At 35.4% G+C, this 20,641-nt stretch overlaps 1 protein-coding gene across 1 annotated transcript in view; it reads right to left on the minus strand.

Moving 5' to 3' along the window:
- BAZ2B (bromodomain adjacent to zinc finger domain 2B) overlaps positions 1–20,641 on the minus strand; it is a 353,975-nt gene that overhangs the window by 104,290 nt on the left and 229,044 nt on the right. Inside the window, exons 6-13 of the mRNA XM_036743221.1 lie at positions 20,077–20,270; positions 11,131–11,337; positions 9,997–10,392; positions 6,596–7,214; positions 4,813–5,109; positions 3,673–3,733; positions 2,596–2,704; positions 2,220–2,321 (exon numbers count right to left, since the gene is read on the minus strand). Of these exons, the coding sequence (XP_036599116.1) occupies positions 2,220–2,321; positions 2,596–2,704; positions 3,673–3,733; positions 4,813–5,109; positions 6,596–7,214; positions 9,997–10,392; positions 11,131–11,337; positions 20,077–20,270 (1,985 nt within the window). The remainder of the gene's footprint in view (positions 1–2,219; positions 2,322–2,595; positions 2,705–3,672; positions 3,734–4,812; positions 5,110–6,595; positions 7,215–9,996; positions 10,393–11,130; positions 11,338–20,076; positions 20,271–20,641) is intronic.

Here is a 20,641-nt window from a genome sequence, read left to right on the forward strand (position 1 = left end):
GCTGCTGAATCACACTGCATTCATGGTAGATGTCTCTCCATGTAGAGAGCAATGGACAATTTCACCTATCATCATCATGTCCTTCTTCCTTTCATTATACCCCTCACCCCTGCAAAACAAAACAAACAAAAACCTGCCAAAAACTACAATGAAAGGGAGATGGGAGAAAGTAGTGCAGTAAGGGAGAATTGGAAGAGTGCTTCAAAAGGATGTAGGAGTCCTCTCTGAGTGGCTTCCATTGTTCTCCAGCTCCAGAAAGCTATAAGCTTCTTTTCCTGAGGTAGACACTTGATAAAGACTCACATTTATATAATACCTTACATAAAGCTTTACAAAGTGATTTCTCTACAACCGTGTGAAATAGGTAGAAAAATGTTGATTTTTTTTCCCAAAGACTCAAAGATTAAGTTATTTGCCTAAGGTCACACAACTACTAAGTATAAAAATCAAACTTAAAACCCTTTCTTCTGTCTCCAAGACTAATGTAGCTTTCCAGGACACTGTCTCTGTCAGGTAAGTAACACTGAGAAGGTTACTGGTATATCCTGAGGAAATAGCTCACAATTTTGGGGGGCTAAATATTTGGGAGGTAAAAGTAAGAAAAGTGAGAAATATGATTAGTTTTGCAGGGGTGGTTGTTTAAGGTTAAGTTCTCCAAGATCACACAGCTAATAAATGTGAGAGTCATCTGATTTCAAGACCAGTGTTTAGAATGGTATATTGGAACAATGGCACAATCTGATTTCTCTTAATTAAGAGAAGTAAACACTATTGGCATATTCTTGTGAGTGGTTTTGATTTCTATGCATTGCAAAGACTGAGAATGAGAACCAGGCAAAGGAGGCACCAACAGGGCAGGGTTGCATGTACAACTGAGCAGCATGAGTAATCTGTAATGAGTAACAGTAATCTGTTACCTGTTATTGACATGTGGTGCATAGGTGACCTCCTGTTTGTCCTCCCTTTGTGGGCTGAACCACAGGGTTTAATGTTTCTGTCCCTGAGGTGCTGTGTCCTTCAGGGCTCATATTTCCAGTTTCCTAGGAGATGGGACATCTACATCCAAAAGGAAGGGCTGGTGTAAACAGCAATTACTCCCTCACCACATAAGGGGGCATGCCAATGCAAGTTGTCATAGGATCCTGATAAACACATCATGCATTGCAAAGCCTTTTTAAATCTTTTTACTTCCTATTAATTCTCACTTTTAATTTTTCATTGATTCTCATAATAAACTTATAACATTAAAAATCATAATACCATATAAAAAGAATGCACTATTAACCTCATTTTCCAGATAAAGAATTTGAGGGAAAAGAAGATGAAATGACTTGCTTAGTATACACTTAGCTAATAAGAGAACAAGACCTAGCTCCAAAGTCTCCTGACTCTTAGTGAAGGCTTCTTTCCAAGGAGATGATGAAGATAAAGAGAAAAAGAAGCAATACAGCAAAACATGTTATCAAGTACTAAAGAGAAAATAATATGAAAAAATAAAGAAACAAAAAATATTGAAACAGAACAAAAATGATAGTGATGTGGCTAATTCACAGCACAGGTAGACTGTACACATTCAATAAATAGTTATTGGCTGATGTGGTTACCTGCCCTGCCAACCATCTTGGTCAAGATAAGGGGTGACAACATTGAAAATTAAGAAAACTCAGAATGCCTTTAGTTAAATAAATCTTGACAGGAAACTTACCTAATGAGTTTTAAAAACCCAAGAAAAAAGGAAACAATGGGAAATTATCAAATTTGTGAAGAAGTCACACAGCATTGCAGATAACATTCTTCCGTTAAAATTGTCTTTTCACAATTATCTTATCCTCTTTGAAGCAGAGATATTCTGATTAAGTTAATAAATACTTTTATTATGAATCTAATATTGACTACTTCAAATCTCCTTAGTTATTTTATCACCACACCCAGAAAACAAGACATTTTAGCAACACAGAAATTATGCTTACAAAAATTCCTTACATCATGATTAAAAAAAACAAAATAGGCGGAGAAAAGTTTTTTTTTTTAAGAAAATATAATCTCAAAGCTCCTTGTTACTATAAGATAGTAATTTCAGTCCTTAAGTGTTCAGTATAAAGTATAGCTTTATGAATTAACTAACAAGAGGCAATGTTCCAGAGTGCAGTGAAAATCCCTTCCTCTAGATTGTTACTACTCCGTGGATCAAAGACTTTACTTTTTTAAAAAGTGGATACCTGCGGTCCATCTCTGGCTTCATAGAAGTCACCCACTCTTATTTTTGCACTGAAGCTGAAATTGTCCCTTGAGATATCCATTATTCCATTTCTGCTGAGATACTGAAAAAATCACATATTTTTCCACTTCAGGTTTTAATAATTACAACTCAGCTCTGATGTACAGCTATCTTCAGGAGTCATGTTTTGCATATTCTATCAAGGGGATATGCAGTTATAAGTGGTCAATTTAGAAATAGGTTAAGGTAGATTAGACTCACATGAGAGGATAATTTTGTATCAAGGAACTTTATTTGAGGAATGAGTACACATTATTTCACTGTAAGCATGCTTAATAGATACTGAACGTACTAGTCATTTAAAGAAAAGTACACACCTTTATTACTTCAGGATACTGTCTAAGTTTCTTTCCACATGGAGCATAATATGCTACTTCTCCTTGTAGGCGCCCTCCAAAGTTCCTTATCCGTGTCTCCCTCTGCCAGCTATATGTAACAGAAATGTAGGTTATGAAATACCTCATTTAGAACAATATTTCAATATTGTAAGTCATTAAATGTTAATCTGATATTTAATTTACAAATATTAATCTGCCTAATCTTCACAGTTTTAGGAAATAATACTTTTCAATACCTCAGTTTAGTACAGATAAGGCATTTGAAGTTTCAATGTCAAGAGAGAAAAATTTATCTCTCAGTTATCTTTTCTCTGTAGTTAATGTACTTAAAAATTTTTTTTATTTTCAGTTCCAAATTCTTTCCCAACTTCTACCCCTTTCCCTACTCATTGAGAAGGCAAAAAATTTAATACCCCTAATAGATACGAAGTCATGTAAAATGTATTTCCACATTAGCCATATGCAGGAAAAAAAAGAAGCAAAAAAAATAAAGAGAAAAAAAATCCTTCAGTATGCACTCAGAATCCATCATTTCTCCATCTGGAGGTGCACAGCATTTCTCAACACGAGTCGCTGGGATTTGTCATGGATTGATCAGAGTTAGCTCATGTATTTTTAATAATGAGCTGGTATTATATCTCAATCCTACTCTAATCATTACCATTTGGTTTTGTTCTGTTGCTTAGTTCTATTCACTGTGGTTTCCTAATTTTGCTTTTAACTCTCTCCTTACTACTCCTGGTACTACTTTCCTGAGATTCTGCCTTCAGCCATATTTATTAATTTTCAGCTCTCTTGCCTTTTTGTTCTGTTTCCACTTCACTGTTTGTTCATGTTTGACTCTACGTATCCTACAATTTCCTCCTAATATCAACTTTGTAAACACTGGGACTTTTTAGAAATATTAACTACTCTCCCTGACATCTCTGATTTACTATGTAAAACCTTTTTATTTGTTTTTGCTAATGAGCAAGAAAAGGAAAGTAGGCATAATGTTTATGAAACAGTATTTTAAATAAATATTTGGGGGGAAAAGAGCAAGTTCATTAAGCATACCCATATTCCAAAGGAATGCGCAGTTCCCGCTCATCTGTTACTCTCCTCCTTTTGGAAGTACCTTGGAGAAAGTTCAACTGATTAATATAAGAAAAAGTTTTGAGAAAGGTTAACAATTAAAAAATTTTTTTAAAGCTTTTATGAAATGTTTTCTTTCTGTTTTGTCAATTTGGAAAGGGTACAATTTTGTTATATTTCATGACTTTTACACAGCTTTCATGGAATCCTTCCATAGCAAAGTTCTTCAAAACGAGCAAACCATCTGTTAAGGCTACATTTAAAAGAATTCTTTGGAAAATTTGGGAGATCGGAAGAAATGACCCATAAGATCACTTTTGACTTGAAGAGTCTATGATCATTACTCTCTAGAAAAAGGAACAGAATACAATCTAAGGAATGTATTGGCTTCTCCTACGGAAGAAATCACTGAAACAGGACGGAGGACTTATTAAGCAACATAAAAATGTCTAAACTGAGAATAGATTACAGAAAAACTTTTTACCTAAGACATTAGTATTCAGTGTCTTCAAATCCAATAGTTTAATGTACAAATATTTTAAAAAGCAGGTCTACAAAGTTAAAGACATTTAATTTAAGTCACATGGATCTGAGGTGAAAAGCTGCATAGTAGGGCCTTGTCTGATAAAATGGAAAGGAATATGATCATATGGACAAATGTTTATCACTTTAGGTAACTGGCTCTGTTTCTGTCTATGATATATACATATATATGATATGCACACACATATATTTTTGTATATATGCACATACACATACATACACACATACAGAAAAATCAGAGCCTTTTCCAATTAGATGGTCAGTTGGCTGACTAAATCTTAAGTAACATTTCAAATTCACCTGTAAAAATATAAAAAAATATAAATCTATAATCAAATTCTACAAAAGCACAAACTCTACAGTTACTAAAAGCTAAAAAATGTTCACATTCTTAAATTAACTGCATCATATGGTAAAAGTTCTTAACTTTAGAGAACAATCTCAACCTGAACTAGACAACACTTATCCAGGTACAACATTTTATTCCACTGAGATTATCTATAGAACACTTTTACAAATAAATCTTCTTGCCTCAGTTTTGACACTGTATTTTATAAGATAAAAATAAAGTTTAAGTACCACAGTGTGGACTTGAAGCAAGTGTAGAAGAAGGAGTGCTGAGGAAAACGGGTGACTGGGATTCAGGACATAAGGCAGCAGGAGCAGAGCCTGGAGGTTTGGCTACTTGGAGATTAAGTGGTGTTGAGTGAGCCGTGAGACTGATGGAAGAGCTTTTGACAGAGGAAGTTGTTTTATTCAATTGCATTGGGGGTTTCTCTCCTTCAGTATCACTATCTGATTCATCTTGATCCTTATCATCCTCGTCATCATCATCTTCTGACCCTTCTGTATCGGATTCAGAATTACTATCTGATTCTACAAAGGGGAAAAAAAAAGCAATTGTAGATTATAACGGGCCCATGACCTCTAGATTCCAGCTTGGCCATTCTCATACCAAATGAAATATTCCAATAGCCAGCACTTTCAGGAAAGAAACTAACATGTGGATGTCTGCCATGCAAAATTGCTTAGTTTAGTGCATAGCGCAGTCCCTAGAACATGTAAGAGGTGTTATATAAATGTGTACTCTCTCCTCTTACCCCTCTATCATTTAAAAATCATACTTTATTGTTGTTCAGTCATGTCCAACTCTTTGTGACCCCATGGACCATAGCATGCCAATGCTGTCTATGGGGTTTTCTTGGCAAAGATACTGGAGTGGTCTGCCATTTCCTTCTCCAGTGTACTGAGGCAAATAGAGGTTAAGTGACTTGCCCAAGGTCACACAGCTAATTAAATATCTAAGGCCAAATTTGCACTTGGGTCTTCAGACTCTAGGCACAAGTGCTCTATTCACTGAGACACCCAGCTGTCAAAATTATATCATTAGGGTCTATTTGATAATAATAATAATAATTAACAATAATAATGATAGCTAGCATTTATGTAGCACTTTAAGGCTTGCTTTACAAATGTTTTTTCTTATTTCAACCTCACAACAACCCTCGGAGGTAGATGCCATTATTATCCACATTTTACAGATGTAGAAACTGAGGCAGACAGTGGGTAAGTGATTTGCCCAATGTCATACAGCTAGAAAGTATCTGAGGCAGGACTGAAACCCAGCTCTTCCTGATTCCAGGTCCAGTGGTCTATCTCCTGCACCCCTAGCTGCCAGTGTATGCAGTGTATAATTTAAATAGCCACATTTAAAATACTGTTAATATTATTTATTTTTTAAAACAACACATCTTGTTATATTGCACTTTACATATGATAAACTCAGATTATAGAGTACAAAATCATTTTGGTCCAATGGAGAAACTAAGGCACAGAAACATCCATAGTCAAATGAATGGAAAGTGTCTCAATCACATGGCAAATTAACAAAAGCAGGTAGTTTACACAAGGAAATTTGTGAAACTATCTGGTAGAAGTTCAGATTAAATATAATTAATTCTGAGCCACCATTGTTTTTTTTTAATCTTAGTGATATGATGAACAGTAGTGGAAAAGGAGGAGATAGTAACTTATGATTATGCCTAGATGCAGTGTAAACTGACAATTTTTTGTGTGTGGATGTACACATGAGGTGAATCAATTTTAAGGTTGTTAATTTGCCCAATGTCAACCCAATGACAAAGCTGAAGATAAAACTGATGCATCAGGAAGGCATTTTCTAGCAGTAATACTTTTTGGAGTTATAAGCTTAAAAATATACTGATATGTAGAAATTTGAATGACAAAATGTGTATAGTGATTTACAACTGTGAGGTTTGTCCAGTTAAAAGACTCTGGAAAAAATTTTCTTTCACAGATCTCTCATAGTAAAACTTTTAATCATTTAAAAATAGAAAATAACCTGATTGGCTGTCATCAGAATCATCATCTTCATCATCTTCCTCATCATCCTCTTCATCCTCATCATCCTCATCGTCCTCATCATTGGAGTCATCCGAGTCTTTACTACTGGGAATGTCTGAGTCTGTTCCTCGAAACTGTTCCACTATGGATTTTGTGGAAGGAAGGTGATGCTGGGGATTTACTGTGGTTATAACATTATTGCTGACTGATTTTTCCTTCCCTGGACCATGCAGTACAGGAGAGGTAGAGGACATTACAGGGGTCCGATTGCCCGATGTTTTTCTCCCACATGTACTTAAATTTACAGGTGAAGAAAAAGGGATATTACTTGAAGTAGGTACATTTTCATTTATCTTGCTTTGACTTTTACTTTTGGTGGTAAGTGCTAAAGGAGCTTCTTGAATGACACTCTGAATAACTCCATTTGGTTGGTGATTACCTAAAAGTGCATTTGTCAAGAATGGATTAGAATGGTTATTTTCTAATGTTGTTTGTTTGGGATGCGCTGGTGAGCTAGAGATTGCTTTTGGACTTGACAAAGCTGAAATAACCTTCTTCAGGCTCTTAGATGATTCTTGTTTCTTTATCTGTGCTGGGAATGTCTGTTTGAACTGTTCCTGTTGAAACATAAAAAGTCAATACTACAATGTACCGTGCCTCCTCCCATCAAGAAATTGTTGGTTTTTCCTTCAGTATTTGAGAATTACAAATTATATGTGGCAACATGTAAATCATTTTAAGGCAAAGCATAATGGCAGATAGAGCTTGGTCTATAGAACTGAGTAGCCTTATCATGTCTGCAGTTGGCCTTCTCAACAGTCCTTTCCTACTGTCTTTGTCCAGGCATGACATCTTAAATTCTATTCCCCTTAGAGACTATATCTAGTCATCAAAACTTGACATTTTCCCTCTGAATCCGTTTTTCCCTTCTCATATCCATTGTCCACTCTCTGGTTCAGATCTTCACTATCTCACAACCAAACTACTTTATAGCCTTTAAAGCCTTATAGTCTTTCTAAATTCTACTTCAAATCTCACCCTTTTAGCCAGTTTTTATATTGTGCTTTAAAGTTTTCAAAATGCTTTATGTAAACAATTTACATCAGAGGCAGCTAGGTGGCTCATAGATAGAGTACTGGACCTGGAGTCAGGAAGACCTGAGTTCAAATCCTGCCTCCAGATACTTTTTAGCCATGTGACCATGGGCAAGCCAGTTAGGCTCTATTTGCCTCAGTTTTCTCAAACATAAAGTGATGATAACAATAACACCTACTGTTTAGAGTTGTTATAAAGAAAAATGAGATAATATTTGTAAAATGCTTTGCAAACCTTAAAGTACTACATACATTCTAACTACATACAAACTAACTATATATTACAGATATTATTACCTCTGTAAGAAATCGAGGGCCATGGTCACAATCGATAAATGTTAAGAGGTAATATTCAAGCTGAAGTTTCTCTGGCACTTTCCACTTGCAGATTAATCCTCTTACAGACCAACTTTACCCATGTTATGTCGGTGATGAAAAACCTTCCAGTTATTCACTACTGCCTAGCAAAATAAAAATCTACTCTGTATTCTGTCATTCAAGGCCCTCTTCTGATCTAGCCCTAATCTACCCTTCCATAGCTATGCTTTATATTTCAGCAAAATGTGATCACTTGCTATTCTCCATGCATATCTTCTAGAATGTTTGCAGTTGTTCACATGGAGGAAACCCTCTACACCATTTGAAATATCATCCATTCTTCAAAGCACAGTTAAACTGTCATCTTCCATGAAACCTTTACTGATAACCCAAAAGGGAAGCATTATCTTCTTCATCGGTACTCCTGCCTCTTTACTCATAGTGCTCTTTTTATCTGTTACTTACTACATATTGCAAGTCATTTAACTGCAATAAGTGACATATCTGTCATCTCCTTTATTAGAGAGAAAACTTCCTGGGGGAAGGAGCTAAACTCCATTCATTTTTCTATCCAACCAGAGCACCTTACCTAATGCTTTACCCTTAACAGACAGTCAACAAATATTTGTGACATGTTGGAAGAGGGACAAGCATGCTTAGAAGAGAAATTTAAGAAAATTAGTTGAATTAAATAGAGTCATGTGCCACTTTATCTACTCAATAATGTACCTTTACAAAAAATTTTCTGTGTATGGGGAATCAGTAATTACAACTGTACCATGCAATTTATTTCTATAAATGATGGGGGAAAACACTGTTAGCTCTAGAGGATCTTTCTAGTACAAGTAAAACAAATTAAATTTCATTAAACCACCATCAAAAGAGTATATGAAAAATTTAATTCCCAAATGGAATTATTAATACATTTTAGATCTAAAGAAGAGCTTGAATTTCCAAAGTTAAATTCTTCCTGCAAAGATGAAGATAGCTTTGATATGGAAAACAGTGAGTAATATAACCAAAACCTTGTGATACTCTAGTCAGTTATAAATCATGCCCAGGCTCCTGACTCAGTTGGCACAATGGCAAATTTGACTATGTCGTATGACTTGATTTGATTTTGTAATGAACCTTTACATAATAAAACAGTAGTACTGAGAAGCAACCAGAGACTCTTGTCTAATTTCTTTAGTAATTAACAAGCCTACTTCCACATGGAGCTGCAGGGATTAAGAAAAAAAAATCAAACAACTTAAATGGCTATAGAATGAGTGAGGGGAAAAAACAAAAATTCTAACTCAGAATTTTCGTTTGGGTTTAAACTCTTATATGAAAAAAAAATGTTCATTTTATTACTATATCATAAGTGCCTTTGTTAGATAGATGTCTTTGAAATTCTCACAGTATCTACTATCCTGTCTTGAACATAGGAAGTAGGGGCTCCATATTTGTTAAATAATGAACAAATTAATGAACCAATGTAATTTGGAGATAGTATTAAATGGTTAAGGATGGCTAGTATTAGTTTCCTATATACGAATTCCTCCTGCTTAAATTTCTTCACATTTCTGATCTTCATTATTTTTTAAAAATATTTAAGCAGAAGGCGTCTTTTGCTGATTCTCAGACAACAGTGCTTTATCTGAACATTTTTGTGTCCTTATTGGTTTCACTTTAATACATCAAGTATAACATATATATTAAATTTCTCTTTATATATTGCATAATCAGGCAATGAAATATTTTTTGTTTCCTTAAATCAAAGATTTATGATTTATCATAAAACCTTTTTTGATTTTTCCTTAAATCAAAAAATTTTTAAATGTTAAAAACTTTTCTTCAATCTACAAACCAATTTTCCTGAAAGTTTGTGAGGCAAAATCCCAATAACTGAATGCTAGTTACATATTAAACAGTTCAAAAAACCTTTCATCAGCTACAATTTCAGTCTCAGGACTGAACAAAAAATCCATTAATTTTTGCTTACCCGTTTGGATCTCAATTCACTGGTCAAAGGGCTAGATTCTTCAGAGGTATTTTTATTCCCTGCTTTGGGTATATCAGGAGAAGGAACTACGAGTTTCATGTAAGTTTCCTTTTTGGCTTGATTTACCAAAGACAAAGGTTTCACATTGGACACCAATCCCGTAGACTGTATTACACTGGTATGTTTGTTCACAGATTCCTCCTTTGCCTGAGAGCTTTGGAAAATAAAGGGAAGCTGCTGTGACAAAACCTGAGGCTGCTTCTGCTGGGATTGGAATGATGAGTGAGTCTGAGGTTCAGACACAAGAGGTATTGGCTGGTGTATTCTTTTTTCTTGGGACTTTTCAGTTGCTTTTTGTCCATCTGACTTCAGGTCCATAATACCATGCAATAGCACCTGAAAGGAAATTAAAAAATTCTTTTAAACATCTGTAGAACAGAGACTGCATAGGGTAATCACATAGAATATGACAGAATAGAAGGGATTTAAAAAAATTTTAATGATCAAATGAAAAAGCTGTAAAAATATTTCACAAAAAGGCCATTAATTCTCTTATTCATGTTTTCTCCCCAATCTCCTATTTTTTTTTCTATTTGATAAAACTGCAGCTCCTAGGAATGGAGAAAATATTAGTCTGGAGGTGGGAGTTAGAAGAAAGTCCTATGTCTCAATCTGTAATTGAATCTGCATGGAAACCTTGCTCCTCTTAAGTGGATTCACATTTTGTAGGTTAACCTATAGTCTCAGAGGACTGCCTAGGCCAGGGGCACTTAGAGGTTAAGTGACTGGACCATGTCACACAGATAACGTATATAAGAGGCAGGACTTGAAATCAGGTCTTCCTGATTCCAAGATTGGACCTCTATTCACTATTCCATGTTGCCTCTTCCTATGTAGTAGATGGTAAAAATAGGAGGGAAAATTTTATTTTAAAAATAACATTTATGAGGCAGCTAGGTGGCGCAGTGAGTAGAGCACACTTCCTAGCTGTGTGACCTTGGGGAAGTCACTTAATCACAATTGCCCTGCCTTCCCCACTTCCAAAAAAAATTTTTTTATGATTGATTCACAAAAAAAAATTAAATCGATTAATTTAAATTTAAAAGTACCCAAATCTAGATATGGTGGTTTTACCTTGGTTTTATTTTTATGTTGTGCTTCACTTTCTGAATCAGAATCGTCATCTTCACTTTCTTCAACAGTTTGGTCTTCTTCTTCCTCTTCATCTTCCTCTAAATCATCTGAGTCACTGCTACTGATGCCTTCACTTGAGGTGTCTGAGGATGTGCCTGAGTCACTGTCACTGTTGCTTGAACTTTCCATGGCCTTCTTTCTTGGTTTCTGGGAAAAACAGTTTATCAAGACTTTACTTTCAAAATGGAATCCAATTTTTAGTACATAAATATGCTTTCAAATAATGTTTTATTCGTGAAATGAAAGAAGAAAAGTGATAAATGTAATCATTTAAACAAACTGATCCAACTGAACTTTACCTACTGGGAAGCCCTCAATCTTGCCTATGATAGCTAGCCCATATAGGACACGAGAAAAGAACTGTATCGACGACACATTTCTAGGTTTCTACTATGTTTCTGAAACCAAAAAAAATAAATAAATGTGACATTGTGTATTGTTTGATGGATGTGCAAGGCAAGCTTACAAATGAACATTTTGAAATACATTAAAGTGTTGATTTCCTTATTGTAATTTGTGTTTGAAATATATTGAAATTACAAATTCAGTTCTATTCCCTTTCTGTGCTAAGGACAGCAATTGGTTGAAGAGGCTAATAGCTTAGATAACTGAGGCTCTTAGGAATGCTAAAATTAGGGAAACGCTCCATTTTTCTAGCACAGTGTTGCCTAAGTATATTTACTCCCCATATGCTTTAGCTTGCCATGTCATCTATTCGATATTAAAGGAAAGAGAAGGTTGACAAGGCATATGCACATAAGAAACAAAGATGCTAATTATTTTTTTCATAAAGAAAATATTATTCATTACATAATAATATTGTAGTATCATAAAATTGTTCAATGTATATCAGAACATAGTCAAATAAATATCCCATGGTTCTGTTTCTTGTCAACCAAAAATTCTATTCTTACTCTAGTTTTTGAAAGAGACACCTACTTATCATGTTTCATCTATTCACGGAATTGTTAATATAAATGGAATTAAAGCCTTATTAACATTCTTAGTAAGAATGGGATATGCTTCTCCAAGGACACAGCCAAGATTTTTTTTAACTTCATTATTTGGAAAACAGTCCCAAAAAACAAATTATAGTATTCTCTTACTCCTCTAACAAAATTTTTTGTAGCCATTGGGACTTGGACTCCTGATCTAGCAAGACATAGGTTTTGTCCTCTAATGGATATCCAATAACACAACACCTAGAATCACTGAAGCTATATGGTCACCAACTCTGCCATGGCTTTTAAGAAGGCCTAATTCCATTGCAGAAATATATTCAGTATCCATTACAAACATCATTATTATCACTGAAAAGTATTTATTATATGCTTTATAGTATGTAATAAATGCAGAGACAAGTCCAGATTCACTCATCCACCCTTTAAAGATCTTTCTATCTAAGGCATTCACACATTCATACACACAAAGATATAGATACACACACAGACACAAAAAATATGCACAAACACACACAGTCTTGCATGCACTTCAGAACAAATGGGCACAAATAGTAAAAGAAAACCAATAAACCAGTAGGATCTGGATTCACATTTAATGAAATAATTTTGTTTTCCTATTTTTCTCAGTCTTCAATGTGGTGCTGCTGTTTGTTTTAACATTCAAATGCAATTGCTGAAATTCTAAACATTTTTATGAGATAATTGTATATGTTCTAATTAAAATTACAAATTTGGCAGCAGAGGTAAAACTCAATACATAAAGGGGAAAAAGTCTCATAATACTAAAAACATCATTTTTAGGCAATACGTCGAGTAGAAAGAACAGGTGAATAGGAGTCAGAGGACATGGGTTTGAAGTCTGAGATGCAACTACATGGTCATAACACCCTGAAAAAGTCACTTAACTTCTCCAACATTTAGTATCCACATCTTAAAATAAAAAGAAATAATATCACTCCTGCCAATATGCTCTATAACTTGTAATGGGTGCATAAGCTATTATTGTTCTTTACTATAATTATTAAAATAATTCCATTCAATTAATATTTCAAAGTTTTGGGTGTGTGCCTATTTTAGGAAGTAGGAACAATCTATTAGATCTGCTATATCACTGGACAATTTGATAAGCATGCCATCTATACTTTTATTCAAGTTTTATAAGTGTGTGGATTCTGATTTCTATGTCCCTTTCGCTTGATATGTGAAAAGATTTCTTTAGCTCCTGGGGAATACAGATGATCCATTACTGCTTGCTACTGGATATATTCATGCATATACACAAATGTGAATATCTGTATATGTGTGTGTGTGTGTGTGTGTGTGTGTGTGTGTGTGTGTGCTTGCGCGCGCGCGTACATATGTGGCTCAGAAACCATCTTTGGTGGGGATACCATATAGCCAACCCAATTTGGGGAACTGTCAGACCATCATCCCAATTTGGATACAGAGAGCTGTAAAGAATATTCTCTAATAAATATCTATGGGGGTGGGACAGGGATTTTTTTATTATGAACTTAAAACACCAAAAAAAGAAAGCATTTCCATAGTAAAGAGCATGTAAGATGATACTATATGAAACTGTAAATCTCCATTTCATATGTCTTGCTTTAAAAAAAATAACAAATTCCACACATTACTTTCAAAAACATCCCACTTGTCCAAAACTGACATCATCTTTTCCCCAAAGCCCACTCTCTTCCTAACTTCTCTATTATTGTAAATGGCATCACTATCTTCTCAGTGACCCAAGCTCATAATCAGTGTGTCATCCTCAACTGCTCACTCTTTCTTACTCCCTATGTACAATCAATTGCCGAGTCCCATTTACTCCCTTCCTCTTATGTCTTGCACAGGCCCTATTCTTCCCTCTGACACTGCCACTACACTGATGGCTGACCTCATCACCTCACACTTGGACTATTGCAATAACCTCCTGCTTGGTCTCCCTGCTTCAAGTTTCTCCCCAGTATAATCCATCTTTCACTCAGCTGTCAAAGTGTCCTTCCGAAAATGAAAGCTAGACCATGTCACTTCCTTATTCAATAAACTCCAGTGGTTCCTAATAACCTCAAGAAACAAATATAAAATATTATATTTTACTTGGCATTCAAAGCCTTTCACAACCTGATCCCCTTTTCCTACATTTCCAGTCTTCTTACATTTTACTCCCTTCCCTACACTATGCTGTCCAGTGGCACCCTAACCTGTTTGCCGTTACTCAAATAAGACCTCCCATCTCCCAACAATGTGCCTTTTTATGAGGTGACCCGCATGCCTGGAACTCTTTCCTTCTTTGTTCTCCACTTCCTAGCTTCCCTGGCTTTCTTCAAGGTTCAGCTAAAATCTCATTTTCAAGAAGCCTTTCTCAGTCCCCTTAAAGCTAGTACCTTCCCTCAGTGATTATCTCTAATTTATAGCTAGCATTTATCCTGTATATATCTTGTTTGTACATAGTTGTTTGCATGTTGATTAACTGATTAAAATAATGTTTCTTGTAGCATTGGGGCACATAATGAAATCAACTCTGCCAAGTCCTTTATTTGCTTTTCTGAGGAGAACTTGTGGGCTCTCCTATTTACTAATAAAAGTACTCTATTTAGGAACTACTCCTTTAAATTATGTGTAGCAATTTAGCTGCAAATTCCCATTTGATTTAGGGTGAGAATGTCAGTACTGATTTCACTTCCTCCAACTCATTCATCACTGAACAAAGATCTCACATTGAGAATACCAACAACTAGAATAAGGTTTTTAGATGCTCTAAAACTATGTGCTTCTTCATCCCCACTGTCTTCCTCTTCTGCTCCTCTATGGATGGCAGCATCCAGCCAGAGGCAGAGGAGCAGAGCCAACGACTGAGTGATTTTTGTATTTTTCCGAGTTTCGTGGGTTGCTGTGGACAAAGAATAGATCATTTGCCTTTCAACCAGCTGGTCATGAGTTTCTCTATTTCTTAGTCTGGTCTCAGCCAAGAGCCTTTCAACAGGATTTGACTTGAAACTTTTCTGACTCAGAAGAACCTAATATTCAATTTCAATCAATTCAATAAGTATTTATTAGGTGCCTAATATGTGCTGGGAATTGTGCTAAGCGCTGGAGCTAGCAATAAGAAAAAGAGACAGGCCCTCAAGGAGCTTGATGGAGAAGTAAATACACAAAAGGAAAACTAAAAAGCAAGAGGAAGAAGCACCCGAGGGTGATATGAGAAAGTGAGGAGTATCAAAAGCTGGGCCATTCTTCCCGGTGATGGGATTGAATTCCCCAGGCATAGCCTTTAAAAACCTAGGGTCACCTCCTTTACCACTGGAGGAGGTAAAGCCGCATCAGTGAGCAAAAGGAGGTGGAGCTATGGTGGAAAGTGAAAGTGACAGGGAGGAACAAACCCTCACCTCCCCCTTCCTGAGACTGAAAGGGAACACAGTGAGTCAGAGACTATGTAGGTCAGGGAAGGGGAGGGAGGAAATTCACTGAGGGATTGGCTGCTTGACTTTTAAAAGTTTCTATGATGATCCTTTCTGTAGTCATCACTTTGCAAATAAAATTATTATGTTCTGAAGCCTGTAAACCCAAACACTCTTAAACAAGATATCCCAGAAAAGATCAGTGAGCGATTTTCCCAAAGCTTAGCTAGGTGGAAGCAAAGGGATCAGACAAGAGGTTTTCAGTGAGTTGATTCTCTTTGGGTCAAGAAAGAGATTTTGATCCAAGGATTACGTTTTGGAGTAAGACTTTTGAAGAGGCAACAATAGTAACTAATATAAAAATTTAGAAAATCATAAATCATAACAAACTAGTTTATTGACTAATATTAAGACTCAAATTTACATAACACTTTATGGTTTACAGATTTATTCACAACAGCCCTGAGAGTTAGGTAGGACTTATGTAGAGAGATTCTTATTATATTCTACTGGTTAAGGAAATACTTTCAGAGGGATTGATAGTAATCATCTGAGCATTTGAACTCAGTAGATACATGCCCCATTTTTTTTCCCATTTTTGTTGTTTTTAATCATTTCAAAGCAGAAAACTTTGAAATGCAGCTAAGGACTATGTAGAACATTACAAAAATACAGTTTCGTTATCATTTAAGCATAAATGGTATCTTCACATCAAGTTTCATCAACTGTAAAATGGGATAATAATATCACCTCACATGAAGGGCTGTTGTGAGGATCAAATGAGAAATTTGAAAAAAAAAAAAAAAAGAAAAATAAAGAACAACTTAGCAGAGTGCCTGTCAAATAGCAGGCTAAATATTTATTACCTTACTCCCTTATACAAATAAGCTAAGTGAATTACATATAACAATAAATTTTTGTATTTCTATGCTAGCACTATATAATTGGAATCTATAATGAATAATTAAATTTAGTCAAATAACCAGATTTTTCACCTATTTGATAGAAAATTATGAGCCTGACTTGACATATACTTTTCAAATAACTGCATTACCACTATGATTTGGTCTTGAATATTTCTAACAACTTTATGGTTGGGAATGACTTACACCTCCTGGGAAAATTGCTCGATTTTATATATTTTACATTAAGGTCCAAGGGACTGTTAGGCAGCTGTTTATTTCCTAACAAGAAGGCAATGTTAAAGTTTCATCTATCCTAAATTGCTAAATAAAAAGTCAGCATGTTTTGAGCACTCAAGTTATACTTACAACCAAAGAAATAAAACTTCTAAAAAATCTTCCTCAAAGTAGGTAGTATATCTCACTTTAGTAACTAGGTGTATGGTATTAAAAACTCCCACAAAACAATGATGTATAGAACTAGACAAATAGTGAAAGTCTGAATATGATTACATAATTGATATTTCAGATCAGAAAGACAAGTAAAGGGACAGAAATGCCAGAACTTAGTTTCTAAAACAAAAGTCCCTTTTGGAAAATGAAAATACAAAATTCAATGAATGGGGTATTCCTGGATAAAAAGGAATTGGGGGGGGTCTTAAATAACAGAACTGTGTAGTACAATAAGGAAGAGACATTTTATAATGAAATGAGGACTGTGAAAAGTATACTAAAGAAATGGATTTATCAAAAAGCTGCCAAATGGCAGACTAAAATGATGAAATGGTAAAATAACAATGTAAGATAAATGCATACATAAAAAGAAACCTCTCAGAAATAGGGCAACAAGACTAAAACCAATCAAATGGTTACTCAAGGGAAGTTTCTACCATATCTTTTGATGAATGAAAGATAGCAAACAGGTTAAGTGACTTGCCCAGGGTCACACAGCTAATAAGTGTTTGAGACCAGATTTGAAATCAAGAAGCTGAGCCTTCCTGATGCTAGGCCAGGCACTATATCCACTGTGCCACCTAGTACGTTTACAAAAGTGATTTCTGTATTACAGTATGAACGCAAATAAAGCCATTAGCTATTAATGAATTTAATAATAATAATGAGAAAAGCACCAATAGCCCTAGGAGCACCAGATAAGTGGCTGAAAATTAGAAAGAGTTGAGGATTTCAGGGATAATTGTATTAGTACAAGGGTTGAAACAGTAGTCAGAGATTGAAGGGAGGACAATATTACAGGACAATATATCAACAACCACGGTATTTAGTACACAAAAATTTCTACCTTGCAGTCAGAATCAATAGTGGGTTGCTGAGATTGCCCAGTGGGACTTCTAGAACCACACAGAGATCTGTTGTCAATTTAAAAAGAAGATCAAGGGTACACAGGATGTTTTAGGCTTCCCCTAGAAAGACAATGGGTGACAGATTTTTGTGAGATAACTGTACAAGAACTGTAGGAGAGGAAGGGTGAAGAATTTTAAAGAAAGAGACAAAATAAGACAGAATAAACTGACCTGTGAGGAAATAAAGACAAAGAAGGCAAGGAGGATAGAGCAGTGAAAATACAAGCTCTCCATAAGCAGGAAGAGTATAAGCAATGGGGAAAAGATTCAATTTAAAAAACTTTTCATTAAATTGTGTATTGTGCTAGGCACTGGAATTGATGCAAAGTTTAGATGAGACACCCTCAGAGAGCTTTACCTTGTAATAAAGAGATAATGCACATACAAATGACATAATATACAGCAATGTATGACAGTTATATTAAAGAAGTATAAAATAAAATAATACTAGGTCTGACAGTTAAGAATCATTCAGTGCCAACAGAGATATCAGGGAGGCTTCATTCAATAGATGGAATTTGAAATACTACTTAGAAGTTGGGTAGGAATTCAATAGAAAAGAGGGGTAGAAAGGATATTCCAGGCAAAGGGTATGGAATGAACAAAAGCATAAATATGGGAAATTACAGAGCATTCTCCGGGGATGGAGAGCTGACCAGATTTGCTAGAGCATAGAATGACCTGAGGAGGGAAACAAGAAAAGTCCACAAAGGCTGGTTGGTAAAACAATACCTTTAGGAAGGGGGAAAAAAAGAAGAGGCAGATTGAACAAGCTTTTATTGCATATTAAAGCTCAGAATGACCAGGGAACTGACTGGTGATGAATACCAAAAATAACAACGAAAAAGGTCATTTACAAATTACATTCAGTGCAAGGAGGTCAAAGAACAGACAGTATCACTGCTCCATGTTGGAATAAAATGCTGACAGTGAATTTACAACAGAAAGAAAGCAGGACTACTCAACTTCTATTTTGTTTCAATATTCCCTGCCACGGAATATGATCTTTGGATTGGAAAGCTAGAGTAAAAATGGATAAAATGAAGTAGAGATTCAAGAAAAATGGCAAGAAACTACCAAGTTACTGGGCCCAAATGAATTACATCCCAAGCTACTGAAAGAGCTGACAAGGAGCAAATGCTCAGTGACCTTTGAAAGACCATGGAAAGCAGAAGAATGGTCTTGGGACCAGAGAGGGGCAATATACCAAAAGCTTCCTATAAAAAGGCATTGGGTAAAATCTGCAAATTACAAGCCTATGATATTGACTTGGATAGCTGGCAAAATTCTAGAACATATTATCAAAAGTATGATTTGTGAGCCTTTAGAAAGGGAAGTAGTAAATACTGTGCTACCTAGATGCTCTAGAGAGTACATATTACATGTAATAAATGCTATCTGCAAATATATTAGGGAACCTAGGTGGTACCATAGGTAGAGTCGAGGAAGATTCATTTTCCCGAGTTCAAATTTGACCTCGGACATTAACTGTGTCTCCCTGGGCAAGTCACTTAACCCTGTTTGCCTCAGTTTCCTCATCTGTAAAATGAGCTGGAGAAGGAAATAGCAAACCCCTCCAGTATCTTTGCCAAGAAAACCCCAAATGGGGTCATGAAGAGAGCTGGACACAAATGAAAGTGACTGAACAAAAAAATATATTTCAAGCATAAACAAAAATAAAGTACACCTATCTCTTCATTTAATTATTGCTATAATGTTTTATTCTACCATTTGTTGATTTTATATGTATATGTATTTTATATTTATTTGCAAGCCTGTCTTAGATTTTAAGGGCAGGATTCAGGTCTATGGCACAGTTTATAGAGAACAGGCCCTTCATGTGGGCTTTTTGGTGAAGATGATGACCTTGTAAGTATAAGGTAAAGTAGACAGACGCAAGTGGAAATAATTCAAAGCACTTAAGAGGAGCCAGTAGGTTTTCAGAGATCAAAAAATCATAATATCTCCTGCCTAATGACATGTGACTAAGGTGAGTTAGTATCCTCTTCTTGCATCATTACTTATTATCGATAAGTATAATACTATATTTGAATAGAGCCGACACAGCTTATTCTTTAATTCAGATCCACATAATCATTTACCTTTGTGGTATTACAGAAGATATGTATTACTACCCTATGATAAAAAGCCATTTATTTTGGTAAGACTACAACACACAACATTCGATAACAAAGTTAACAAAGATAACAAAGTAGTCCTTTGTCTACTCTATGCCTTGTTTTTGCAGATTATAACTTACCTTATCTTTGATTTTGTCAGCTCTGGCATCCAAAAGCTGATTCTTCGTTTGATCCTGATTGCATTTGCGACTTCCTCCTCCTGGAGTCGCAGCTTTTGTTTGTCCGGTGGAACTTGAAGCTGTAGCGGCTAATACAGATGTACTGACGCCAGATACAGGTGACGGACTATTTCCATTTACGGACCCATTTACACCTTGGAAAAAAAATAAGCATCTCAAAAAACAATTATGGAAATATTTTTTCCTTTTGAAAAGAAGTTAGGCTATGAAATCTTTCACTATTGATAGGGAAGAAATTTTTTCAAAAACCATTTTAAATCTGAAGAAAACCTCCATACAAAATTGGCAATTATTTCCAAAAAAGTAATGGACAAATGTAGTCCGCTGAGATGTTATTGTTGGTATAAGTGATTAGAGCTGAGAGAAGGGCTTTGTAAATCCTATTGAAGGTTTTAAAACTGTTGAAGGGAGGCTGCTTTTGACCCAGAGCTGTGGTTTCATTGAGAAACCCCCTCTGTCAAATGCACCTGCTCTGCAATTTTTAAACTTAAGAAAAGTTGCCTAG

This window comes from Trichosurus vulpecula, chromosome 2, assembly GCF_011100635.1.
Source record: "Trichosurus vulpecula isolate mTriVul1 chromosome 2, mTriVul1.pri, whole genome shotgun sequence".
In the NCBI taxonomy this organism is placed as follows: Eukaryota; Metazoa; Chordata; class Mammalia; order Diprotodontia; family Phalangeridae; genus Trichosurus; species Trichosurus vulpecula.